This window comes from Uloborus diversus, chromosome 9, assembly GCF_026930045.1.
Source record: "Uloborus diversus isolate 005 chromosome 9, Udiv.v.3.1, whole genome shotgun sequence".
Classification (NCBI taxonomy): domain Eukaryota; kingdom Metazoa; phylum Arthropoda; class Arachnida; order Araneae; family Uloboridae; genus Uloborus; species Uloborus diversus.
Genome location: NC_072739.1, coordinates 154745307 through 154773290, shown reverse-complemented (window position 1 = coordinate 154773290; position 27984 = coordinate 154745307). Strand labels below are relative to the sequence as shown.

At 36.3% G+C, this 27984-nt stretch overlaps 1 protein-coding gene across 1 annotated transcript; it reads right to left on the bottom strand.

Moving 5' to 3' along the window:
• LOC129229910 (solute carrier family 52, riboflavin transporter, member 3-B-like) lies at window positions 1-26806 on the bottom strand. Its single transcript, XM_054864291.1, has 6 exons — window positions 26675-26806; window positions 22711-22950; window positions 16826-17305; window positions 15206-15418; window positions 11868-12098; window positions 1-248 (listed from the first exon to the last, which is right to left on the bottom strand). The coding sequence occupies exons 1-6, from the start codon at window positions 26693-26695 to the stop codon at window positions 48-50; spliced, it is 1386 nt and encodes a 461-aa protein (XP_054720266.1). The 5' UTR covers window positions 26696-26806; the 3' UTR covers window positions 1-47.
• Window positions 26807-27984: the final 1178 nt, after the last annotated feature.

Sequence of the window (27984 nt, the reverse complement as noted above, 5' to 3'; positions counted from 1 at the left end):
TTGATCTTTTTCCGTGGCAAGATAAATTAACTTGACCGTCTTCTGTCTCAGCTGCAAGGTGAGTAAGATTGGAATAAGTCTGTGTATCGCAAGAGCAAGAAAATGGTAACAGCTCCTATTGCTGATCCTATTTGAGTGACGACACCGCATCGATACAGAGCCGTTTGACCTCCTTGTCTCCTTAAGATGGCTGCAATGCATGCTTTGATGAAGGCTACCAAACCACAAACCATTACCCATGCAATAACCTAAAAAGATTTTAAAGACATTTTAGCACAATTTAATTAAAGAATCATGATACTATAAGTTTAATGAACAATGACACTTACAGTCATTTTCACCATCTATAACATTCCTAATGTACAAATTTAAGAATGATTGATTTCCTATTCCTATTCAGAGTCACAACTGACTACAACTGTTATGTCGAGGACTGCATACTAAGTGCCTTGCCTCCATTATTTTATATACCGATAGATGGCAGCACCATCACCGGATCTAATCAGAATTTAGAACTAGTCCACGAGCTAATAGCTACCTGGTGCTAGCACCTCCAGAGGAATCGTTTCACTTGGAGGACATTGAGACCACGAGCATATTTAACGTCGCCTAGTTTCCTTTATTGACGACGGTGGGTCTTCGACCATCGAGTTTCGAACTCAGGACCCTCCGTCCCCGAATCCGACACTCTACCGATCGCGCTACCACGGCCCAATGATTGATTTAAACCAAAAAATGTGGGGAGCCTCGATGCCAATACATACCATTCCTCCTAAATACTAAATGCCTATCACACTTGCCTCAAAAAGTGATCCTCCGCCGATACACCTTCAACGCTACCTGGCAGCAATACAAGGATAGAGTTGCTATGGCGATTGGTTCAAACAATTGAAATCGGATTGTTTATTGGTTAATTCCAAAATTTAAATTTAGAAAGTTAACCAATTGCTTTACTACTCTATTAATTTCTAATACCTTCGACCTTCGATAGATGGCAGTAGCAAGAGTACCGAAATTTGCTTGTTGGGATCATTTTGCTCTATGTTAAAAGTGAGAAAGCGATAGGCATTTGGTATTGAGGAGGCGTTGGTACATATCGGTCCCAGTGAGCAAACACCAATAAAATTCCTCTGATATCCTTCTTCAGCAGCAAGCACTACTACAGCCTGCTGCAGGCAAAGGCTTTCTCTGTCTGCTTCTACTCCAGGCGGTACGACTTTCTGCTAAGTTTCTCCACCTATTTATTCTCAAAATCTTTTTCTGTCCAACCACCTTGTAGCTGGTCTCCTTCTTCTAGTACCCCCAATCTTCGTTTTTGACAGGTCCAAATCTGACAGTCGAAAAAAGTGCCCCAGCCATCTGATTCTGTAGGATTTAATAACTCTCAAGATACATGAAATACACCGCCAGCTCAGTCAATTCCAGCCGAGGACTGCAGTTTCGTGCTTATTAGCACTTATCAGCCCGGCATAGATTAACTGAGCTGGGGGTGGAAAACCTCTTAAGGAAGCCAAGAGTGCCAAACAAACTGGTAGCTAATATAGAATTAGCACTGACCAGACGAGTGACCGAAACAATGGTTCGGTTCAACTCGAATATTGCAGGCAAGGCAGATAACCTTGCCTGCATATCTGCCTATCCTTGCCTGCATATTTGCCCTGCATATCTGCCTTGCCTGCAATATTCGAGTTGAACCGAACCATTGTTTCGGTCACTCGTCTGGTCAATGCTAATTCTATATTAGCTACCAGTTTGTTTGGCACTCTTGGCTTCCTTAAGAGGTTTTCCACCTCCAGCTCAGTCACTCCTATGCCGGGCTAATGAGTGCTAATAAGCACGAAACTGCAGTCCTCGGCTGGAATTGACTGAGCTGGCGTTGTATTTCATGTATTTCTGCCTTAGCCCTGGCTATAGGGCGGTAACTTACTGAATATAACTCTCAAGATGTTGGGTTGTCTATATTTAGTGTGTACTGAGTGTATTTAGTGTGATGTCATAACTACCTCTAAAAGTTTGTCACCAAAGGGTACCGTAAGAAATGCAATGTTTTCCTTAGCAGATTATGTGCAGAAGCAGCATTTATAAACAAACTAGAGGGATCCACCACCTGCTCACTTCGTTCGCTTCCTGCAGCGAGTGACAAAGAGTTCAATGTTTTTTACCCCTTTATGACCAGTCCCTTAAGATTTATTGGGATGATATAGGGCGGAATGGCTTCCCCTGGGTTGTCCCGCATCCAATGGTACTAGTACTGATCTGGTAGACTTTGCCAGAACGGAGAAGATAGGGTTACAGAGCAACACATAGACAGACGCGCACAGGAACTAATAGTATAGATTAATGATGCTAAAACAAAAAATAATTGACTTGAATTCCTTTCTGACGAATTGAAGGTTACGCAATGAAAGATTTGTGACCAGGTGATTGAGCCGTAATTCTAAAAACTTGATAATTTTGCATGAATTTCAGTCACCTCTCAGACTTTTAATTCATACTGAATATCATACAAAATGAACACTAATGAATCGCAATATTTTAAAAGTTACACCATATTACATATACAGTAATCATCACAAGAGGAAAGAGCTGCGTTGTAAGAGAGAGAGAAATTTACGAAGTTGTAATATTACGTTGAGTTAATGTGGTAGCGGCGAGATTTCAAAAAGCTTATCGATAAGGAGATTCGAAACCCAAACCATCCATTAAAACATCAATATTACACCAAAATAAATTAAGTCACAAAAGGTCGTTAAAAGCTCCATAAAAATTTTAACTAATCAGCCAAAATAAATAGAAAAGCTAATAAATAACATTAAAAGTTCCATTAAAATGTAATATTAATTCTTCATTATATTTTAATAGTTGAAATCGTAACTCTAACTCCAGTGGATGAACCCTAAACTCCAATAGGTATCGTTCATTGCTGACCATTTTTTCGTTTCTTCATTCCCCTGAAATGACACAGTCTTATCAGTAAAACTGTTAAGTTGCCGGATCGAGATTAGCCTTGTCACAATAAAGCCTTTCCCTGCATGTTAAATATTACCAAAACATATTATAAAATTATCATGCCGTGGTGTGAGTTTCATTGTTGAAACACGCGGGTTACTCGATCATCGGCTATATTTATATGAGGATTACCGCAGGCGCTCACGTTACCGTAACCCAGCCTGGTTCATAATTACCTTTTCTAAGCGTTTAAAAATTAAAATTAAGTTAAATGGCGTATTTGTGAAAAATTCAAATTCCGTAAACAGCTGCAAAGCAAATAGAGATATTTTTTAAAACCTAGACAGTGGCGGATCTACAGGCGGATCCCCCCCCCCCTAAAAGGTTTTTAAATTCGAAAGATTTCCGAGAAAAGGTCACCAGATTCCCCCCTCCAACACATCACAGAAAATCTCGTACAACTGTATTTTTACGGACTTTAAGTCCAAAAATTTTCCAGAGGAAAGTCCCTCAACCCTCTGTCTCCAATGTTACCTAAGATCGCATAAATTTTGAATTTTTAGAGCTTCAATTTCGAAAAAATCGGCTGAATTGAAAACTTTTTCGAAAATGTCGTTAATGAGGGCTTTAACTGCGTTTTTAAAACTTCAATTCCGAAAAAATTCCTTGGGAAAGTCCCCGATCCCGAGCCTTTCCCCTAACATTAATGAAGACCCACTATTATTACGCTTTGAAGCTTCAATATCGAAGAGTTGAGGGCTAGCTATTTACCTCATCCTTTCCCTTAAGGCTACCAAAGATAGCCAGCCATAGCATTTCAAGGATCCAATTTCGAACAATTTCCGATGGAAAGTTCCAAAACCCGTTCCTTCCCCTACGTCATAAAAGATGGCTTTTTACAAATGCGTATTCAGGACTCAAATTTCGAAAATTTCCGGGGAGGAGCCCCATGTCCTTTCTTCATCTTTCAACAACATTCAAAGATCGTCTAAAACAGCGTTTTTGTAACTCCTACATCGAAAATTTTTGAACCCCATGTCATCTGCTACGTCACCAAAGGTGACCTACAATTGCGTTTTTAGGACTTCAATTCCGAAATTTTTTCCTTGAGAAAGCCCCCGAACCCCCTGGTTTGTAGCATCACAAAAGATGTCTAAAATTGCTTCTGAAGCTCTAATATCAAAAAACGACTGGGGAGAATTCCCGAATCTTACCCTGTCCCTTCAAGAAACCAAAGATAGCAAACAATTGTTTTTCGAAAATATACCCTTAAATTTCAAAACAATTTCGGAATGAGACCTCCAAGCCTCCCTTTTTCTTATTAACCACCAAATAGTCTAAAACTTCTTCGAACGGGGAATCAGATCTGGGATTTTGGGCGGTCCCTTTATCTTGTTGTCCAGTAGTGAGAGAAAGATTATTAAATTAATATATCTTGATACTGTAAAATTTCTTTTATAGGGGAAAAAGTACAATTGACCAACTGGTAAATGGATACTTAAAATAGTTCACGAGTTCACAAACGAATTAAAAACTGAAGAGTTTAATTTGGATAATGGATCCAGATAGTAGTTTTTTTTTTTTTTTTTCAATTTTTTACTCTTGTGTGTGTGTGTGTGGTACTCGAAACACTTATAACTCTCATTCAAACTCTTTAAATGATATACATTATTCAAAAAAAAAAAAAAAACATGCTTCATTTCTTAAACTTATTTAAAATATTTTCATTAGTCACCCCTCCCCACCCCCCATAATGCTCAATCGCCCCTCCCGACAGGATCGTCTTGATACGCCACTGAACCTAGATAGAATGATAAATCAAAATTATGCAAATTTGTTGGTCTATCATGTATTTTTAGATAGTTAAATGGTGAAAAGATATTTTGATGGAAGTTTACCTCTTTAAAATTAAAATAGCATTGTGTGCATGGGGGCGTTACCTCCTATGCCAAAGCTTCGAAGATGGTTAATTTTTCAAAATTCAGTTTCTGACAGAATTTCAACTTTTAATGCCAAAATTAACTACCAGCCGAAACTTTAAAAATCGATTATTTTAGTAAACAGAATGATGAGCGTTTTCAATGAAAACTTATTCGACGATTCTATCTTTATTATTTCCGCATTTGTGAACGAATAGCGCTAGATTTTCGCTGCAAATCAGTGGACCCTCTCTCTATGAACGAATCTACGGTTTTGGGTACGAAAAATTTCTGAAACTGCTTGGGGGTCAATAAAAACACCAAATCGGCCAGGAATAAGGTACCTAATGGGGTGGTTTCCTTCAGTCAAAAGTACTACTTTTAGTCATTGAAATGGATAGAATGAGCAAATTGGGTACGAAAAATTTCTGAAACTGCTTGGGGGTCAATAAAAACACCAAATCGGCCAGGAATAAGGTACCTATAATGGGGTGGTTTCCTTCAGTCAAAAGTACTACTTTTAGTCATTGAAATGGATAGAATGAGCAAAAAAAAAAAAAAAAAAAAATAACATGGACCCAGAAAATACTTTTATTTTCCCAACAATTATTTTTTAATTAATTTTTTTGACTGTTCGATTTTTCAAACAAGGCGTGGTCTTGATGACGTCACAAATGATGCACTTTGCCGCATCTTTCTACTACGTTTCCACGTTATGATAATCAAGCAGCGAATTAAAATTGCACTCTACGCTTGCTACCAACCATATCGTTGCCAACACACGTGAGTAAAGATGCGAATTGAATATTTTGCACTGTGAATGGTAACACTGAGTGGCATTTCATCATTTGTCATCGGCAGAAGCCGTAAACAATTCGCAACTCCAACGAACTATAGGGGGCACTGAAGTCACTGTCTAATGGCGGAATTGAAAACTAAAACAAACGCACATGGTAACGAAGAAAATGCTAAAAGTGTTGTGATTTTTGTTCGTACGTATGATTTTTTCGCTTTATTCTTTTTAAATTAATTTTCAAAGTCTTGTGGATATTCTGGCCCACGTAGAAAGAAATGAGAATTCAAGAAGCATTACTAAACGTCAAACATTAATGCAAAGTACGTAGTTCGTAGTTCTAAGCAGCCATTTTCACGATGTTGAATTCGATATTTATCAATTCTTGATAAAACTAAATAATAATTGTGGCCTGACAAGAATAACAATTAATGCTAGAAAATTTAATATGACATTACAAATTATTACCAAAAGAAGATGATACTTCTTTGCTTTGCTTTGGCTAGCGCTTGTTTTCCATTTGTAGCTGAGTTATTTCTCTTGAATTCCCGAATCGGTTAATTTAAAAATTTTCTGTTTCGATTTTTCTAATTTCTGAGTTGCGATTTAATTGTGTCATGTTATGCAAATCATCAACAAAATTCTCACGGATATATGGTGGTAGTTTTCTTTTCAGTTGATTGACAATTATTTCTTTTTACTTATCGAATTCTGTAATCTTACTACCATTTTATTCCACTCATGATAAAAATTGAAAATGGTTTAACTAAAAACGCGAAATCTCGCCAAGGCTACTTTGCTCGCACAATGCCAAAATTATAACCCTAAACAAATTTGGCGATACCTTTCAGCTGAGAATAAAAGGAATAAAGTAAATTCTTTCTCGGTTATTCATTTTGTTCTACGATAATATATTCAAGAAAATATTTTGCATACTGTCCGTTCCAACTAAATGCTGCTGTAAAATATGGTAAGTTTAATTAATTTAAGATTAAAAAAACTCCCATATTCTTACAAATTCATACAAAACAATAAAATTTTTTACCTTGTAGAACGTTATCCAAGTTTGTTAATCCAGAATTTTCGCTTTCACCTATTATTAAGGAAATAATGAAAACTAACATTATTTTGAGGAGCTCGAGAATACTACTAAGGGACGAATCAATTAATTTCTGTAGCTGAAAGCAAACTAAGACACATCGATTGCGTTAATAAATACTCAGAACAAACTGCCTGTGTTTACGTCAACAGACACACATGGAACGCAACGTGGCAAAGTTTTAGTTGCATTCGCAGTTTTATAAATCACCGCAAGGTAGCGTATTCGAGCGCTGGAGTTCCGAATAAAAGTGCTCCGAATTAAGTATTTTTTTAAAACATTAAACGTAAACAAATTTATCAAAAAATGGTCAGATCCTATGTTTTTAAGCATGCTCTTTCAGAAAAAAATACTTTTAAAATTTTGGAAACGATCCCATTGGGTATAAACGTTTCAATTTAATTTCATTCGCAATGAAACAAAGTAGTAGTTCAAATATTTACTTTCAAAAATAATTAATGAATTTTAAAGATACTGTAATGGGGTCGTTTCCAAAATTTTAAAAGTATTTTTTTCTGAAAGAGAATGCTTAAAAACATAGGATCTGGTCATTTTAAAAATATTTTGACTAAATTTAACATTTTTAAAAAATTACTTAAAGTGGTGCGCTTTCATTGCTTAAGCTTCTGCCGATGACATCACAAATGATGAAATGCCATTCAGTGTTGCCATTTTCACAGAGCAAATTATTTAATTCGCATCTTTACTCAATGTTTATTGGTGTACTCAAGTGTATTGGCAACGATATGGTTGATAGCAAGCGTAGAGCGAAATTTTTATTCGCATCTTGATTATCATAACATGGAAATGTGGTAGGAAGATGTAAGGTCCCTATATATATACGAGTCGACGCATCAGCTTAAGATCAGGCCATTTTGGATCGGAGCGCGTGTTTCAGTGGTTGTCTTTTCTGGCAAGTTATCGCGTTTGGCGATTTCTCACTGCGAGCAATTATTAGCGGCACTCGTGAATAGTTTATTAAATAAAATATTATTTTCGGCAAATTTGGCAAAATCCGAAACTTTGCTGTAGTAAGCCTAACAGTGCAACAATGAAAAATCCGATCCAAAATATCTAAACTTAAGCTGATGCGTCGGCCTATCTATATAGCGGCTGTAGGAAGATGTGCCTAAGAGCATCATTTGTGATCTCATCAAGACCACGCCTTGTTTGGAAAATCGGACATTTAAAAAAAATTAATTAGAACATAGGGTCTGGTGGGGTAAAGTGGTCATAAAATCGTAGGTTTTCAACTTAGGTGGATAATAAATGCAATAAATTCGTTAAACAGTTCAACTTTTTTTGTTGTTATTTTACATTGCATTATTAAAGAACACGGTACATTGAATTTTAAGAAGAAAAATATTGATTTTAGTAGTTTTATAGAACTTTCGTTTCCCTATGTTTTTATGACCACTTTACCCCATGGGGTGGGGGAAAGTGGTCATAGCATGGGGTAAAGTGGTCATAGTTAAAAATAGTAGCAAAACCATTATAAAGAACCCTAATACTTGTATATTTCAGTTGTTTTTATAATTACAAGTGTATTCACGAGTACATGCCTGTATACACGAATATATACGTGTCGTGTTATACACGAGTAAACACGTTCCTATATGAGTAGATACATGTATACATCAGATACATGCATGCACGTGCCTACTCAAGTATATACGTGTATATACGAGTATATAAGCATGTATACTTGATTACCTACAGGAGTGTATACGTGTCTACATACGTGTCACATGTATATACGTGTCACGTATATGTACGTGTCACGTGTATATACGAGTAATTACGAGTATAAACGAGCATCATATGCACGCATGTACTTGTATCTCGAGAAAATACGTGCATACTTGAGTATATATGTGTATAGCAGACGTATATACGCATATATAAGTGTACATGCATACATATACGGGTATACACGAGTTAATTCGTGGATACATCCAGTGCGTCTTTGTACGTGTCTACTCACGTATATATAATATGGAAGCACGAGTATATACACATGTATACGTGTACACACGATTATATACCTGTATAGACGTATATACGTACATTAACGTGTATACACTAGTACATGTATGTATACACGAGAATATATGCTTATATACATGTCGGCCTACGGGGTGACTCTAAGATCTTGGGCAAAAATCAAAGGGGTGTGAGAGGGGAGGATAAGAAGCAAAGAATCATAAGGAAGTTATAATCACTGACGGGCTACATGCACACAAAGCCAGGAGGCAAAGCAGGGCACAAATTTGTTGCACAAAGATGATTTTACCTAACATTTTAGTTTCTAAGAAATATTTAGAGCAGTTGTTGAAAGTTACGGTCTGTAGTAGCTCTAATACACGCGTCGCATCAAAGGCGCAGCGGATGATGAAAGTTTTTCAAAAGTCTCGTTATTGCAACAGAGAGGGATCTGTGAATGCTACGCATGTATTACAGCTAAAGGCCATAAATTTCATCAATCGCTTTAAAACTTTCTTAAGTCCTAAAATGTTGTGTAAAATTGTATTTTGTAATATATATATATATATATAAATATATATATATATATATATATATATTATATATATATATATATATATATATATATATATATATATATTTGTGACTTTTTGACTTTTTTTGCATCCATCAATTTCTCACTTTGCGTGCATGTAGCGCGTCAGCATTGTGTTTGTGACCATATGTTCCTTATTAACTCTTACTTCTTCTCCTCTTCTCTAACACCTTTTATTAATTTACTCAAGAATGTAAACTCACCCTGTATACTTTTACATCATATGCTTGTATGTAAATGTCTACTTGAGTACGTAGGCGTATATACGTGTCTAGCTGAGTATATAAGTGTTCTTATAAATACGAGTATAAGCGAGCATATACGTGTATAGTAGAATGTATAGCTGTATGGATAAAAAATACTTGCAGATACCCATATATGTATTTATTGGCGCATTTATGTGAATACGTCTATGTACATGTCTACACGAGTATATATGCGTATATATACGCATATACTCGTATATTTAACCCCGTTTACTGTAAAAACAATAGACATTGAGTAAAATTAATATTTAATTTGTATCTGCCTTATACCTAAAGCTTAAGTGACACTAGAAGAACAATATTCGTTAAGCCTAATATTATGACCACTTTACCCCATCTTACTTAAATTGTTCTAAAAAATTATCTAAAATAGATTCCGCTAACTGCTAATGAGTAAGAGTTCTTGAGAAATGTAGGTAGCTTCCTGTACAGTCAATCTGTTCCTAATTCTAACAAACAAAATTTCCCAAGGATGTTAAAATAGGTGTTTAGATTTTTAAATTTTTCATGTTCACGCAAAATATTTTTTTTACCAAATAAAATTTTGCCAGTTGTAAAATTTTGTACTCAAAATGTAGTTTCTAACTGCTTTACTCTAAAATAAAAGTTTCACATTCATTCGAACGTTTATTTCCAAGCTATAGCCATTTATTTGACGTATGACCACTTTACCCCATTGACCACTTTCCCCCACCAGACCCTAACTGTTGGGAAAATAAAAGTATTTTAAATATTTTTTGGGTTCATGTTATTTTTTTCGCTTATTCTATCAATTTCAGTGACTAAAAGTATTACTTTTGACTGAAGGAAACAACCCCATTGTTTGCATTTTATGCATAACTACTTTGCTCGGTCTACCATGAAAATAAAAATTGTGTCAAGTGACTTATGCTCAACAATCAGGCTTAAATTAAAAAAAAAAAAATCATCATGCAAAATTTCCCTTCCTAACAATGATGACAGTATTAAAATACTTTTAAGAAATTAAAATGGAAATTGGAAAAGATGCATTTAAAAAGCGTGACCATGGAAACATAAAATAAAATAAGTTTAAGAAATTAAAGTGTGAAAGATACAATGGATTCAAAAAGCGTAACCATGGAAACGCGAAAATTAAATGGCTAACAACTTGAATGGAAATGGGATTTTTGAACTTGGTTTAAAAAGTCTTGTAACTTGTTTTCCTTTGGAGTTAGAAGCTTACTTTTTCGACCAAATGTCGAGTTAGAACTGGAGTAAAAAATCTCGCTTTTTGCAATGGTGTCAAAAAGAAAACTGTGGGACAATTCCTTCACATGTTATTGATTTTTTTAATGAAGAAAGTAGTGCCTAAATTTCAGGTAAGCCTAAAAAATTCGAGCTAAAAACGCAAATAACTCCCGCCGTAATAAAGTTACAGCATTGGAACAAATTGCGTAGAACGCGGAAAATTCTACCATTTCTAACGATATGTAATATTAATATGTGCACGTAATTTTTCACCCCCATATTCGAGAATTTATGTGAAAATTGGGCATAAATTTTAATAAAAAAAGAACTACTCGTCGAATTTTTTTTCGAACTGGTCTGCAAACCTTTTCGGGTCTAGAATAAAGATACATACTGTGAAAATTTCAGCAAAATCGGCAGGGTAGTTCTCGAGTTTTGTGCGTTGAAAAGACACTTTTTGGAGACGTTATTTTATACTATGTAGAGAAGTGGTTGAATATAATGTGGACGGATACAGTTGTCGACGGTTTACGGGGGGGGGGGGGTCATGACTCGTGACCCCCATGAGCCTCCCCTTATATCCGCCAATCATCCAGATCCTAGTATCGGCCACGTCTCCTTTACACGGAATTTTTCGATTCGTATTGACTCCGCTTTAAAATGAGTGAATTACTGGGGCCGTGGTAGTCCGATCGGTAGAGTGTCGGATTCGGGACCGGAGGGTCCTAAGTTCGAACCTCGATGGTCGAAGATCCACCGTCGTCATTAAAGGGGACTGGGCGACGTTAAATATGCTCGTGGTCTCAATGTCCTCCAAGTGAAACGATACCTCTGGGGGTGCTAGCTCCAGATAGCTATTAGCTCCTAGTCTAGTTCTAAATTCTCATTAACTGTTCGATCTGGTGATGGTGCTGCCATCTATTGGTATATAAAATAATGGAGGCAAGGCACATAGTATGCAGTCCTCGACATAAATACAGTTGTAGTCAGTTGTGACTCTGAATAGGAATAGGAATAGGAGTGAATTACTGAAAAACTGTGGGTTGACACTTACTACTAGACAAGCTCCCAGGGTAGTTCCTACGAACGGTGGGGTGGGACTGAGAAGAGCAGTGGCTAGGATGTAGGCGGCCCAACAGGTGCCACAGACTGTGAGTCCCGCCACAGCGCCCACGCTGTACACAGGCAGGAATATCGCCAAGAAACAGCTCAGTGGGTTGGCTATACTAGACAAAGTGACGGTCAAGTGGTAAGCAATGCTGCCGTATGGTAAACATGAATACGTCTAGAAAATAAAAGGAGCATTGAGATAATAATTAATCAAACATAAATTATCAAAACCAAGTTTAAACATGAAGTTACAAGAAGTGCCAATGTGCATATTTCTATGAGTAGTTTTTAGTTAATTGAAACTGAAGATAAATGTAAGCATTTTTACTCGTTTGTAACGTTCTGCAGTATAATAATACAGTGACTAATTTGAGTTGGATATTTTGATTTGCACATCTTGCATGAAAGAATCAGATGCTGAAAGTCAAAGCCGTATCCAGAAATCTTTTTCGTGAAGAAATTTTTTTCATGTGAAGGTTACGCTGATCCTAATCATAGCATTGCGATGCTGCCAGGGTAGGTTTGCCCGATTCATAGTTAATAATTAAAATCCTAATACGCCCTAAAAATAAAACTCATGTGAAAAGTTAACACACTTTAACTGGGTAACAGTGTTTTGTTTACTAACTTCAAAAGTTCATTTTTATTAGTAAATTTGTTGAAGAAATTTGGCGATAACCAGGGTCGACCCTAGCAGGTGTGCAGAGTGTGCACCGCACAAGTGCGGCCAAAGCAAGGGGCGGCCGCAGGCCGCATCAAGTAGTTCTTATAATCAAGAATAATTCCTCAAGAATTTCTCAGAAGATAAATTTTAATAAGTAGAATAAATAATGCTGAATTTTAAATGTGCAATTATCAAAGTAAGTACCGATTTCCCGACAGCATAGTATAGTTTAAGAAAAATAGAATGTTTGGGAACATTTTGTTGGTTCATTGTCCATTAATATTTACTCTTTACACACAAGCTTCATTTGGTTGCAAAATTTGTGACAAAACTGGTAATCAGTCATGGATACAGGGGAGGGGAAATGAGGGAAATGGCAACCTCCTGAAACATGAAAGGGTGCCTTCTAAAAGGAGCACCGAAGGCGGCCACTAATGTTTACCCCCCAAGCTTTTATACCTTAACAATGAAGACATATTTTATTTATTTAAAAAAAACTATACTGATTAGATACTTTCATCATAAGCATTTCAAACAACAAATTCTGATTCCCCCTTTACGGCAATTTTTTCTAATTAAAATCCCGAATGAAATACCCGGTTTCAGATCAGGTAAGAGGACAGGGAGGGCTCTTGCCCCGGGTAGCAAATTTAAACGAAGCTCCAAAAGGAAGATCCAAAAGAATGCTATGACCTTCTTGACGAGACTAAAGAAGGCTTAAAATTGCGTTTCTAGGACTTGGTTGAACCACTGATCTTAAGGACCCAATTAAGTCTCTGATTCATTCATTCCACCTTAACTTAATCAAACATAGCCTAAAAATGTTGGCTCCAAAATCCAAAATGTGTTTTTAGAGGATAAACCTTCCTAATGTCATCAAAAATTGCTCAATAACATTTTTCGGATTTCTTTTTCGAAATTTTTGCGATGGACTTTCTGTAATTACTACCAAAGACAGTCTCAATTAGCGTCTTTAGAGAAGCCCCTAATCCAACCACCTCTCAATTTATTTATTGAAAAACAAACTAAAATTGCGTTTTTCAAGCATCAGTTTCAAAAACTTTCGGAGAGGAGAAGGACCCCGGATTTCCCTTTTCTCCAATACAATCACTATGCCTCAAAATTTCGTTTTTAGACGGTTCCGTGGAGCCACAGAACCCTTCCTGCCTAAACTAGCCTGAAATTGACTTGTTTCAAAAAATAGATCGTGAGGGCACACTGAAGCCCCGCCCGCTCTTAGTCTTATCGTTATCAAACAATGCCTAAAATACGGTTTTGGGACTTCAATTTCTAAAAAATTCCGTATAAGAACTGCTTGGCTAATGTAAGTTTTCACCGCGCTAGGGCATACCCATCAATCGTCGAGGTGAGGTGGACAAAAGTCCAGTTGTATTTTTCAGATCTTAATATCGAAAAATATCCGTAAGATCTGCCAAAACTTCCCAGTTTCGTTAACGTCACCAAAGATAGTATAAATTTGCGCTTTTAGAAACATCCGCTTGGGAGCCTCATAACCCTTCTTTCTAAAAAATAGCCTGTAGTGGATTTTAGTTCGGAAAAATATTTCGGTTCGGAATATTTTCACGTTTCCCCTATCGTTTTCAAATATAGCCAAAAATGGGTTTTTGAAACAATAGTGCCGAGAAATTACCGGAGGAAAGCCGCCAGATCCCCTACCGTCACCAAAGACAGCCTAAATTTGCGTTTAAAACTTCAATTTCGAAAACTTTCGATGGGAGACGATTGAATCTCCCTCCCTCTAGCAACGTCAACAAAGGTAACCCAAAATTGCTTGTTTAAAACTTCAGTTTCGGAAAATTTTCGGGAAGAGCGCCGATGTTTCCTACGCTACGGTCACAAAAAATAGCTTCAAACTGATTTCAATTTTGAAAAAATTTTTGGAAAGAACATCAATATTAATATCTTCTGAAGTCTCGAAAAAGTTCCTAAAATTGCGGTATTTGACGTCAATTTCGAAAATTTCTCCATGCACCTTGAGTATACCCGACTCTTTTGTCCTTGCAACCGAACACAATCAAAAATTAAATAAAACTATTTTTCATATGCCAATTTCGATAATTTTCTCGGAGCAATCCCATCCTCCCCTGATTCCCCCTCCTCCGTCCTTCTTCTGATGTCACCGAAGACAGACTATAAAATGCGTTTTTAAGATTTGTATGGACACTCTTAAGGGGTGGCACATTAGGTCTTTGCACGCGGGCGGCTGACACCCTAGGATCGCCCCTGGCGATAACATTTTAATTCCGAACTAAATTTAAAATAGAATTTTTCTTCCATAACTCAAATCAATAATGTAAGAAATGAAAACCAGACAAAAACTCTGAAAAACATACAGAACAATGAATAAATAAAATTTAAAGGAAAAAAACGTAAAAATATATCAGGGAAAAAAAAAGAGATTAAACTGTGTCAAATCTTTTTTTTTATGGGCAACGAGGAGGGGGGGTGTCCGCGAAATTCGTCATTTTTCCGGAGGGGGTCCGCGGAGGTATAAAGTTTGGGAACCTCTGATCTAAGGTTTAATTAACATAACTGTCTGACGTCATGCTATATTCGCATACTAAAAGCCAAGTGTTCAAAAAACCAATTGCACTTACTTGCACTGACAGAAGGACTCCGTTATGCATGGCACTAACAAATCCTTGAATGCCGAGTAGAAATATGTACTGAGAGAAATTTATGAATGGACGTCCCAGCAGATTCTGTTCAGAAGATGTGGTCTTCTCAATGCTGACACTGGCATCCGTTGAACTTTGGAAGTTTTCATCCACTGCGGGGTGTTTCGGAGTAACGACAGGAATGAATGATACCTGAATAAAAAGAATAAATAATTAAATAAATGTATATTTTCTGTAGATATAATGTGTGTGTGTGAATCACACACACAAATTAATCGAAATCGCTTAAATAAATTGAATTTGATATAGTAAAAAATAGACATCTTTTAAGCTTTTTAAGTACAATCCTCATATAAATAATAGCCGATGATCGAGAAACCTGCATGTTTCAACAATGAATCCCGCCACGGTATGATAATTTGATACTATGTTTTGGTAATTTTTAACATGCTGGGAAAGGCTTTATTGTGACGAGGCTGAACTCGATCCGGTAACTTAACTGTTTTACTGGTAAAACTGTCATTTCAGGGGAATGAAGAAACGAAAAATTGGTCAACAATGAACGCCACCTACCGGAGTTTAGGGTTCATTCAGTGGAGTTAGGGTTATAATATCAACTGTCAAAATATCACCAAACAGGCAATGGCTGCGCTCAAATGTAGAAGCAATTTTCACCCGTCATGTCTTGACGGGCGATTTTCTAGTAATAATAATAATAATTTAGATTCGTTTTGATTCTGATTTTCTGAAACAAAATAAGGGAAAGCTGAGTACATTGATACTTATCGGTCTGATATATTTTTATTTCTTTATTTTGAAGGGAACCAAAGAATTAGAAAATATGTAAAGTTGAAATATTCCGCGAAGCAGAAATTTTCGAGTTTATGACGAGCTCGCGAAAATAAGTGCTTTTAACAGTACGACGTTTGCTGAAATGCTTAATATTTTTTACTATTTTAAAATAACATTACCAATATCAAAAGCTTTAAAGCAGAAATGAACCAAAAAAAAAAAGTGGATATGTATTTCGGGGTTACAAGGAAACCAATTTAACAATGCAAAAAAAAAAAAAGTTTCAGCACACTTCAAAACCAACCTTTTTAAAGGTGGCCGCCAAAAGCACCAATGATTTTGAGAATTTTGTGATCATAACAGGTGCTTGACGCTTTTTCTAAAATTGCCAAATTTTCAGTCTTTAGAAAATTTCCAGATATAGGCAATTGAACTAATATGATTGGTAACAGTAGTAAACACAACGTTGATAAAGTCCAACTTAGCAATTAATTGGTCATCAGATCTGAAAGTTAAACTGCAGAATCAATGAGTAATGGTACGAAGCAAATCACCAAAATGTCAAATTCTGAATTTTTAACAAAAAACCTAATACACACCAACATGAGTTCTGTCAACCTAAAAAGGATTCTCTTACAAATTACTGTCATAAACTTGTTGTTTTTCTAATACTTGTAGTAATATGTAAAAGCAAGTTCTTTAGATCACAATTTTTGCATATATTACCAAAGCATTGCTTTAATGAATTGAATTAGCGAAGAAAAATGGTATTGAGAATAGAATCTTTGAAAATGAATTACATCTTACCCTTTCCTTCTTCACTGATGGTAACTTATTGAGCAGGACAAACGCGACCCAGCTCACTGCCATCTGAGCAGACAACAAGCTGAAGAAGATATTCGTCGAAAATCTTGGCGGAGGATAGTAAGGTTGAACCACGTATTCCGTGACGTTCCCACCTTCAGTCACGTTGGTCACGGTCACGTTTATGCATTGTGCGTAACCTCCCACACCTTGGGCGAGAGCGAGTAGGCCTGGTATAGGTCCGCTGAGACCAGCACCAACCAGATAAGATATTACGTACTGCTCTTTGAAGTTGGCAATAAAAGGTAGGTAGAGCAAAGAAGAAGTGCAGTCCACGAGGGACATGAAGAAAGTCAATACTAGAAGAGCAGTGCTGTGCAGTTCATTGCCAATGTGTGTTGTTACATCCCAAAATATGCTCAAGAGGATGCATGCTGTGATGACTAGAGCTAGAGAGCTATGGATGAAGGGAATTTCAAGGACCTAGAAAGATGAAACAAACAATAGTTACGTGAAATACACCGCCAGCTCAGTCATTTTGGCACTCATCAGCCCGGCATAGGGAAGTGACTGAGCTGGAGATGGAAAACCTCTTAAGGAAGCCAAGAGTGCCAAACAAACTGGTAGCTAATATAGAATTAGCGCAAACCAGACGAGTGACCGAAACAATGGTTCGGTTCAACTCGAATTTTGAAGGCAAGGCAGGTATATTCAGTAAGTTACCGCCCTGTTGAGTGCTAATAAGCACGAAACTGCAGTCCTCGGCTGGAAATGACTGAGCTGGCGGTGTATTTCACGTATTTCTGTCTTAGCCCTGGCTATAGGGCGGTAACTTACTAAACAATAGTTAGTCTTCAACTTTATGGTACAGCAAGTTATGATACAGATTTCAAACTGCTTATTGCACATATTCCAGTTATTACCACTTTTCACTATTCTTACCAGGTATTCCTACGAGAGAGGGTCAATGGTGCAGCCCCCGCCATTGAAATTGGTATGGGGTGTTTAAGAGGTATTTTTTTCCTTTTGGGGATTCTCGTTCTGGTGTGGTATTTTTTAGGAGTTGAGGGGAATACACCATCGCTCTTTTGGGAGGAGGGGCACCCCTTACGCTTACAGAATCAAAATCCACAGTGACTTATCTAAACACTTCTAATGTCTTTTTTAGGTTTCTTAATACAAAACTGAGTGAAAATATCTCATTTACTTTCATTTCACTCACAGTTAAAAACAAATCACTTCAAGTTCAGAAGTACTGTATTGAAATATATAAATCTGTTCTGCAATTGTCCATTTCTTGTTCGTATTTCCCTTCCACATAAGTAAAAACGTCATTTATGGGTTTATGACAAATATTTGAACTTAAACATATTTGATTAAAATCGCCTAAAACAGAGGTTCCCAAAGTGGATGCTACAGGGAGAGGTGTGGGGTGCCACGAAGTACCCATGGTATCAATATGTAGACAATAGCGCCAAAAGAAAATTCTAATTCTTCAAAGTGCTCCGCGAATCGGAAAAGTTTGAGAACCCCTATGGCCTATAACATTGTGGAATACATCCCTCACAAATCAAAATGAAATTTACGCATGTCGCGTCATTCATCCAAAAGCTATGCTAAAACAAAATCAAAAAATAGCAACGGGTTGAATCTAGGACCTCTTGAGAAAAAAAATGGTAAATAAATCATGAACCCGGTTGATGTTAACATATCTAAAATTGAACTTTTAATAAGTATCTAAAAGCTATCACAGGGTCAACCTATAAAATTTATTAGATAAAATTTCTGATTGCGTAGCTACGCTACAGTCCTGATGAGATTAAAATAACACTAGCAAATATAAGTTTCATTCGAGACAAGGTTTCTTCTAGAACGCACATTTTTTTTATTGCCAAGCAAAGCTTCTTCATTAAATCTCCAAAAATGTTGTAGAAAATGACAATGTGTAGATGCTGACAAATAAAAATAAACGTGGTCGAGGCAGGATCACCTGGTAAATGTTAAATCAGAATTCCTTTCCTAACATTTTCATCAACAATATTTTAACTTTTACCATTTACCAGAAATCGCAAGGGCCTGGTTTCTAAATAGGCCAACTACGCCGTGGTTTAGGGTCTCTGCTGTTTTGAAGCCTCCAAATGGCTAAAATTGTAAGTTTTGACGACAAGGGCAAGACCGTATTTAGTTTTATGCCGCACCAAGGCAGATTTAAAAATCTGCCTCTCCCCCACACACACAAAAAAAGTGCTCCCGAAATTTAAACTGTCAAGCTTTTGAACATTCCAACACATTCTTTTTCCTTTTTTTTAATTCTAAAAATTGTTTTTTAATGACACCTAACGTTCCTTCTCATTACATGTTTTGTACGTATGTGTGATATGCGTGTAAGCTCGTGTTTTATAATTCGGTAAAATTAGAATTTTCCTCCCCCCCCCCAAAAAAAAAAAAAAAATTAGCTTAAGTACGATATGATTGACATCAAGCATTGTGAAGACTTTTCTTATCACAGCATTACTACGCTGCCAGGTTAGGTTCGCCCTAGCTGTTGGTGTCTACGTGGCAAATAGTTGAGTCTTCTAAAACAGTTATTGCGTTGTGAAACTACGCAGTCCTGTTAGTCCAGTCAATGAGTGCTCAAAACAGGGGTGTAGCGTGCATGGAATATGCGATAATTGTTGACTTCAGAATATTGTTAACGGTAGTTAGTAAGTAAACATGCTAAAAGCCCCCGACCTTGGGGGGTGAGCTAAAGGTGGGAGGGAGGGGGGAAGAAAATTTTGGGTTTTTCGAGAAAATGTCGGAAACGGTGGAAAAAATGCGTTTAAAATAAAAATTCAACCTAAACATATTTACTATGAAACTGTTTCTACACATATGTGTCAAATTTTCAGGATATACGTAATGAAAAATCGATGATTTTCGGAAAAATTCTCTCTTTTTGTCAGACATTTCCTCCTAGTGCTTCCCAGGATGAGTATTCATGAAAGTTGTCAAAAAGTTGTAGAGCTTTAAATTTTCTTCAATTTGATATGCTAATTTGTTATATTTTATTCAACAAATGAAAAGTTACAGAATTTCAAACACGCACTTTCATAGCAAAAAATGGAACACTTGCCTTTAACAAATTTCAAACTGACTCGAAAGGATCCGCACTTCTTCTTTCGTCAATGAATTCGACAATATTGATGGACAATAAAGAAGTATTTGTGGATTACTACAACACAAATGATGTTTAAGGTGGGCGGGGGGGGGGGGGGTTGTAAAATTGTGACTTTGTGAAAAGGGGAGGGAAAGAGTAAGTGTGATATCAAGCATTTTTTAATACGAATAAGTTTATTAAAATTAGTTTATGAGAAGTACTTTGTGACAAATGAGGAGGGGGTCAAAATGTAGAGAAAAAGTGTAACATGATCTATGAACAGCCCCTTACCAAGAAATCGGACGATGTTCAATGACTGGACTATGTGAGGTTACGACGATTTTTTGAGCAACCACGATTGCTTATTGCTTTCATTTGACTGTTTTGACGTGCTATCATTTTATTTTCCCGCCAATACCCTCTGTAGCATCACCGTCGACCGACTCCTCACGATGCTGCTCCTATAGCAAAAACTATCTCCAGGTTGCATCCATGTCCTACACACACACACACACACGCATACAGACACACACCTACACACACAGATACATACATACACCTACACACACATACACCTACACATACACACACATACATACACACGTACACATACACACAACTACCCACACATTCATGCATGCACACAGACACAAACACAGATGCCTACACACATACACATACCCCCTTCACACAAACACACATACCCTCCCCCCCCACACACACACACTCGTGATTGCGAAAAAAACATAATTTGAATTCAAGATGACAAAATTCAAATTATTATTATTATTTTTTTAATTATGTCTTCATTTCCAATGAAGAACTCTTTATGGGTCTCAGTAAAATTTGTTGGCTCCTGAAAGTTTTTATATAAAAACTCCCTTTGTATAGCCTTCTCTTTCTTGGCATATTGGAGTTTTTTTTTTTTTTTTTGACCATATTGTGCAGCGATAAGCTTTAGGTTTTTCCCTGCACTGTTACTATTTATAGTGAAGGAAAATCTCTCTTCGTTGAAATCCCATGCTTTATTCTATTTTTTAGAAAAAACTTTCAATCAATTTTTTTGAACTGATTTTTTAAAGTCTATGTTACAAAACGAAGAACCGGCGTGCTTCTTTAAGCTTAACATTTCTCATGGTTTTCACTTGTTTTCTTTTATAACTACTGGGACAGAAATCATGCGTACGTAAATGCACAAAAAAGGAAATTATATTAACTAAAAACATTTGAATTGAAATGGGCGTAAGGTTTTACGTATAAGATCCTATCCAAATCAAAACTTCATGATTAAATGTCCATCGATAGTTAATTTTTAAAGTTATAAACTGCATAAATTGCAAACTAAACGAAAATGCCAATAAAATGTCAAAGGTTACAATTTTAAGTCAAGTGGGGCAAAACTCCACACTTTTGGAGCTACAGGGATTTTCCCCATTTAGCCACTTTCTGAAAAACGAATACAGTGAAACCCGTGTAAGTTGACCACTTGCAGTGCAGTACTTTAGTGGTCAACTTATAAAGGGTGGTAGTTTTTTTCTTTCCTTTTTTTTTTTTTTTTTTTGTCATTTTTTGAATCGTGTATTCATTTTTGACTAATTCACACTTATTCTTTCTGTTCAACTCACGTTCATTGTTTAACATTACTTTGAAACAATAATTAAAAATGTTATTCAAATATTTTTGTTTTTCCTCCTTGTTTTTTACAATATTAGACACTGTAGTTTTAGAAATTCCATATGTGGTTAGCTAATTTTCTCTTGCTTTCCCCCTTTTCAATTAATTTTTATGTGTCCCTATTGCACCAGAAATAAGTAACTTTTCTCTTTAGCACAATTCCAGTGTTGCCACAAAATATTGCAACTGGAAGAAAAGACTTGGTACTTTTCTAATGACACCTGTTTTCGTTGAACAGAGTACAAAATGTTATCTCAAATAGAACAACAGAAGAAAAACAGCTTTACTATGTCATGCTTGAAAACGCTTGACCGGGAAATGCGGAGAAAGATAAATTTATTGCGGAGCTGCGGTGTCTAGCTATCTTTGCGGAGCAACTCCGCAAGATGCGGAGCAGATGGCAATCCTGCATCAAAGCATTAAAATTTTTCATGGAAAGCTATAAAAAAAATAATAAAATAAAATAATTTGCTTGGTTAAGTTTTAAAAAATAAACCAAGTGGTCAACTTACAAAGGGTTTTTTGCAATACTCCAAACCAAATTTGGTTTACATTAGTAGTCAAGATAGACTGTTGGTCAAGATAGAGAGGTGATCAAGTTACAGAGGTTTTCCTTCATTATATAAGATAGGACTAATTCCGTTCCCGACAAAAGCGGTCAACATAGGCAGGTGGTCAACTTACAAGGGTGGTCAATTTTACAGGTTTTACTGTACTGTTGTTTTTTAAACAGGCATTAGAATAACTATTTTTGCTCGAAGGTAAAGCTATAATGCAACAGTAACTTCGTGTAACTCCTTGATTCTTCTTTTCAAATCCTATACATTTTACAATGCTCAAATAATATTTTATAAAAGTTAGATCAAAGTAGTAAAAAACAGACTTACCCCATCTTCTCGTGCCTAGAGTGTCTGGTAAGGACAAAATTTCCTGACACAATAGGTTTTAATAGGACATACCGGCTACCCGGAGGAAAACTTCTCACTCCAATTAGATCAAGTGAAAAAAGTCGGTGCGGGGCTTTACCCTCACCTACCCTACAGATAATTTTATAAGATCAAGTTCAATGCCTTACCTTTTGCGACCAGATTTTCCTGGCGGCGCTGAATAGGATTGGTCCCAAATTGGCCACTTGGGATGTCACAACTATGTACGATGCCAATTCCCAAGACTCTGGTAAAATTTTTACCAGAACTGGAAGTTCGACCCATAGGCCATTAACTGCAACCCATGAACTCACGCCAAACAGAACTATCAGGAGATCGACGAGAAGACTACGCTGTGGGGTTTTCTTTTCTGCCCCCATGGGCGTAACCTGAAAAAAAAAAGAAATTTGAGAATTCTTTTTTGCAAAGTGAAGAATAATGAATCAGGTGCCCTTTGATCCTGAAAGAATTTTCAAGATAATTTGTTTCCATGTTAAAAAATATCTGCCACATCTCACGTTGTTAAATATCGATGAAGATCAAATCATTTTAGATTTACTAAAGTTAAAACTGTCCCATTAGTTAAGCATTTCATCTCTATATTTCTGTGAATACGTACTGTCTTTTGAGACAGTGAGAAGCAAAAGGATACAAGTGGACATTTTCAAGTTTTGAGTAAAACATGTTTAAAGATAAAGTCCTAGGTAGACTTTCATTGAAAAGTTTTTCTAAATCATGCTGTATAGCAGCCTTTCTGTAAAACCTTTTTAATAAACAAAAACGGAGCTGTCGCCTATTTTTAAACTTCTTATAATTTGCACATTTTTCTTCAAGATCTATAAGCACAAATCTCAATTTGTTAAAGAAATTTTTTTTCCCATTGTGATTTACGTTTTCGTGGAATGGCTCTTGTATATAACGTGTGTCTTATTTAAGTACCTGTGTGCAATACGTCATTAAATTTTGGACAAGTGAAAATTTTCTAATTTTTATTATGAAATTTTTTTATTCTGTCGAAAGAAAATATTTTGCGAAACCTAAATTTTCACGATTGCGTCGGGTTCGCGAAAATTGCAAAAATAAGTGTTTTTACAGAATGGGGTGGTTTCCTTCAGCCAAAAGTAATACTTTTAGTCATTGAAATGGATAGAATGAGCAAAAAAAAAAAAAAAAAAACATGGACCCGAAAAATACTTTTCTTTTCTCAACAGTTTTTTTTTTTAATTAATTTTTTAAAATGTCCGATTTTTCAAACAAGGCGTGGTCTTGATGACGTCACAAATGATGACTTTGCCGCATCTTTCTACTACGTTTCCACGTTATGATAATCAAGCAGCGAATTAAAATTGCGCTCTACGCTTGCTATCAACCATTTCGTTGCCAATACACGTGAGTCAAGATGCGAATTTAATATTTTGCACTGTGAATGGGTAAACTGAATGGCATTTCATCATTTGTGATGTCATCGGCAGAAACCGTAAACAATGAAAGCGCTCCGATTTAAGTAATTTTTTTAAAATATTGAACGTAAACAAATTTACCAAAAAAATGGCCAGATCCTAGGTTTTTAAGCATGCTCTTTCAGAAAAAAATACTTAAAGTTTTGGAAACGACCCCATTCCAACTCAGCAGGAGTCCAGGAACGAACCAAAACATTCTGCGAAAGGCAAGTCGAAATGAACAAAGGGAATCGTCCCCATAAAATATTATCCCCTCATCTCAAAATGCATGTAATATAATAGATGCTTGGATGAAAAGTTTGCACTGAAATTCTTTCTGTAATTTTCACTTTAGTCTCTTAAATTTATTTGTTTGAAACGTTTGCATATGGTATTATTCTTACCTGTAGAGTTTTTAAAGTTTGCTTCCACATGTGACAAATACTTCACATACGTTGAAAAAGATAAGTAACAATTAAAGATAAATGTAATGCATTCCTAAAATTCAATAAAGAAGAATGTTCAATTAAAAACTAGTCTTATGTCTATAAACAATCTAAGTAATGAGCTGATGTGTGCATCACATGACTTCCTTTTACACCAACTTAATGTTATTTCCCCGTTATTGGCAATTTTAATGTGATTCAATAGTTTACTCTCTCAATATCACCAACAGTGGCCAAATTGAAACAGATTTAAAAAAAAAAAATCGCCAAATTTGTCGCCAAGTTGGCGACAAAAGACTGGTGATATACCGCCAAGTGTCAGCCAAATTGTAACACCATTTAAGTTTGCATCGAAATTAACAATGATTCCCCCCCCCCAAAAAGGGGCAAAAGCACCCTTTAGAAACACCCGATTGCAACCAAGAGGGGGGGGGGTGCACAACTAGACCCCACTAGGAGTCTACGTACCAAATTTCAACTTTCTAAGACATACCGTTCTTGTGAGTTATGCAACGCACATTCGCACACACATACATACGTACCTACAGACGTCACGAGAAAATTCGTTGTAATTAACTCGGGAATCGTCATTATGGATATTTCACGTGTCTAGGCACTTATCCACGTGTGGTCGAGTTGAAAAAAAACTCAATATTCGTTCGGGGGTGAGTAAAATCGAAATTAAGGTCGATTTTTGAGTGAAAAATTTTTCGCGAATACAATACTTCCTTTTTTGTAAAAGGAAGTAAAAAATAATCGGAAAAAAACCGATTGCGTAAAAACCAAAAAAAAAAAAAACTAAAAAGAAAAAAATAAGCCTAGTTGTTTAGAATGTTATGAAGTACTACTAAATAACTACACCGTTGAAATAGTTTTATAATCGATGCTCACATAAGAGAAATCATAAAATTCATAAGCAAAATAGAAGGATCAACAGTTGTTCCCGAGTTGACAATATGGTGACCTGTTGTTGCTATGGTGCATTTTGATTACTTTCATGTGTTTAGTGACACTTGCAAGGTTAAGACAAATCGATTGACATAAGAATCATCAAAATTGGCCAATGCGTTTAGTCTCTACGACGCCATATAGGAACAAACATAAATAGACTTATAAACACATTACCCTCCTTTGCGTCGCGCACGCGCAGTCGGGTAAACATAAATTTGAATGAAAAGTATTAAAATAACATTGACGAAACTTTTAGATAGTTCTTTTCGAAAATCTCCTGCATTACGCAAATAATTAATCAAGGTTCACGATTTAAGTCGCACATGTAATCCGTTCATGAAACTGTGCACAACATTCAACTAGTAGTGCCCTTAGTTGCTATTGGTTTAAACATGAAATACACCGCCAGCTCAGTCATTTCCATCCGAGGACTACAGTTTCATGCTTATTAGCACTCATCAGCCCGGCATAGGAAAGTGACTGAGCTGGCAATGGAAAACCTCTTAAGGAAGCCAAGAGTGCTAAACAAACTGGTAGCTAATATGGAATTAGCACAGACCAGACGAGTGACCGAAGCAATGGTTCGGTTCAACTCGAATTTTGAAGGCAAGGCAGGTATATTCAGTAAGTTACCGCTCTATAGCTAGGGCTAAGGCAGAAATACGTGAAATACACCGCCAGCTCAGTCATTTCCATCCGAGGACTGCAGTTTCGTGCTTATTAGCACTCATCAGCCCGGCATAGGAAAGTGACTGAGCTGGAGATGGAAAACCTCTTAAGGAAGCCAAGAGTGCCAAACAAACTGGTAGCTAATATAGAATTATCACAGACCAGATGAGTGACCGAAGCAATGGTTCGGTTCAACTCGAAGATTGAAGGCAAGGCATGGTATATTCTGCTGGTAAGGCATGGTACATAAATATATTCTGCTATAAGGCATGGTATATTATGTTTTTCTGCTTTAGCCCTGGCTATTGGGTGTAATTTACTGAATATTGCTATTGGTTTGTTGATAGCTTCCAGTTTGAGTTCGTGGTCACACAGGACCCGTTTATGAACTCACTTTCAATATGACAGATAGTACAATGTAGACACATACTGTAGGACAGAAACAACACCACATAGAAGGAAGTTACAACCAGGACAAAGGGAGGGAATCGAACCCACCAACTCGCGGTTATTAGAATAATGCGCTTCCCAACTGCGCTACCGAGGTTCCTATTAGCTACTAAAGTTAAAAGGAATTCATTTCAATAATAAAAATAAACAAAACTTACTTTACTAACTGATCCAACCATTGATACTAGTAAGCAAATTCATACTGATATCAAAATTGTCAAATCAGAAGCTAGAAATGACATTTTTTGTGGTGGACAAAATAGGTTAAACTGTCATTCCGAAAACGTTCAAGATAAAAGCAACTATGTTCGCAATGAGTTGAAAGATCGAAGATTATCTCTATAATCTATTTGGAGATAAGAGAGTAACTTAATATCTCTTCCGTCCAAAGAACTCGATTAAATCAGAACCAGACAACAAGTTATCTATGTTTTTATTTATTGCGATAACAATTGGAAAGTTTATATTTAATGATTAATTTCTATTGTATTGAAATAACTCTCTCTAAGTGTGTAATATTTAAAACTTCCATTCTATTTTAAAATAGAATACAGTAGACCCTCGTTTTACGCGGGGGTTATGTTCCACGGAAATGCCGCGTAAACCGAAACCGCGTAAATTGAGATCTAATAGTAGTGTTAAACTAGGGGTTAGGTTCCGTAGATAAAAAAACTACTTCATTCTAGTGATGACAAATTGTATAATAAGTTTAATGCGTACTTATATCGACTTTTATGTACAACATTCATAAAGAAAACATAAATTAATTTCGTGTCCTGTTTATAAAGAGGAGTTGGCTATGATAGTCTTTTGGCAGTCATTAAGAATTTTTCTCTGTAATTCTTTGCAGAGCATTAACGCATCCATGATCACTTGCGTCATTTCCATGATAGAATCTTCCTTCACTAACAAATCAGAAAGGTCAATTCTATTGTCTAGGAATGGCTCAAAATTTTCAGTGTGAACTTTTTGGTTGTGTGACACCGAAGTCGATGTCCTCGTTGGTTTTGGCTTCTTTTGTCACTCCTAAAAGCTCCTCTTCCAGTGAGTTCTGAACTGTGTGAGTTTAATAACTTTACTTCTGAAAAGAGCTCTGGAATCAATCGCATAAAATGTCTCCAATGGCCCAAGTTCGGTTATTAACCCGCCAAAATGCAGTTGATTACACGTAATCTGCAATCTTTAGGAGTTTGGACTTTGAAAGAGAGGAAAATGTTATCTGTTTGCACTGCCGCACAGTGGAGTATTTGACTGAAAATCCTGGCCAAAAGTCCAAAATTAAAAATTTACCCGATTTTTATGAAAATTTATTCCATGATAGTTGACTAACTGGTGCATCGATCGGCACCTGTTTTGGAAACTTGAGTCACATACAATTGCTCATAGCCTCAGTGAAAGATGAGATTTCTATAAGAATTTTCGCTTTTTTGTTACGTTTCAGCTTAATTATTACGTTTCAATGTAGATT

Coding starts and splice junctions, on each gene's coding strand:
- LOC129229910 (XM_054864291.1), bottom strand. CDS start 26,695: ATGGTTGGATCAGTTAGTAAA. Junction 22,951..26,674: donor TGGTTGGATCAGTTAGTAAA/GTAAGTTTTGTT, acceptor TTTTTTTTTCAG/GTTACGCCCATGGGGGCAGA. Junction 15,419..16,825: donor CATCAGTGAAGAAGGAAAGG/GTAAGATGTAAT, acceptor CTTTTTATTCAG/GTATCATTCATTCCTGTCGT.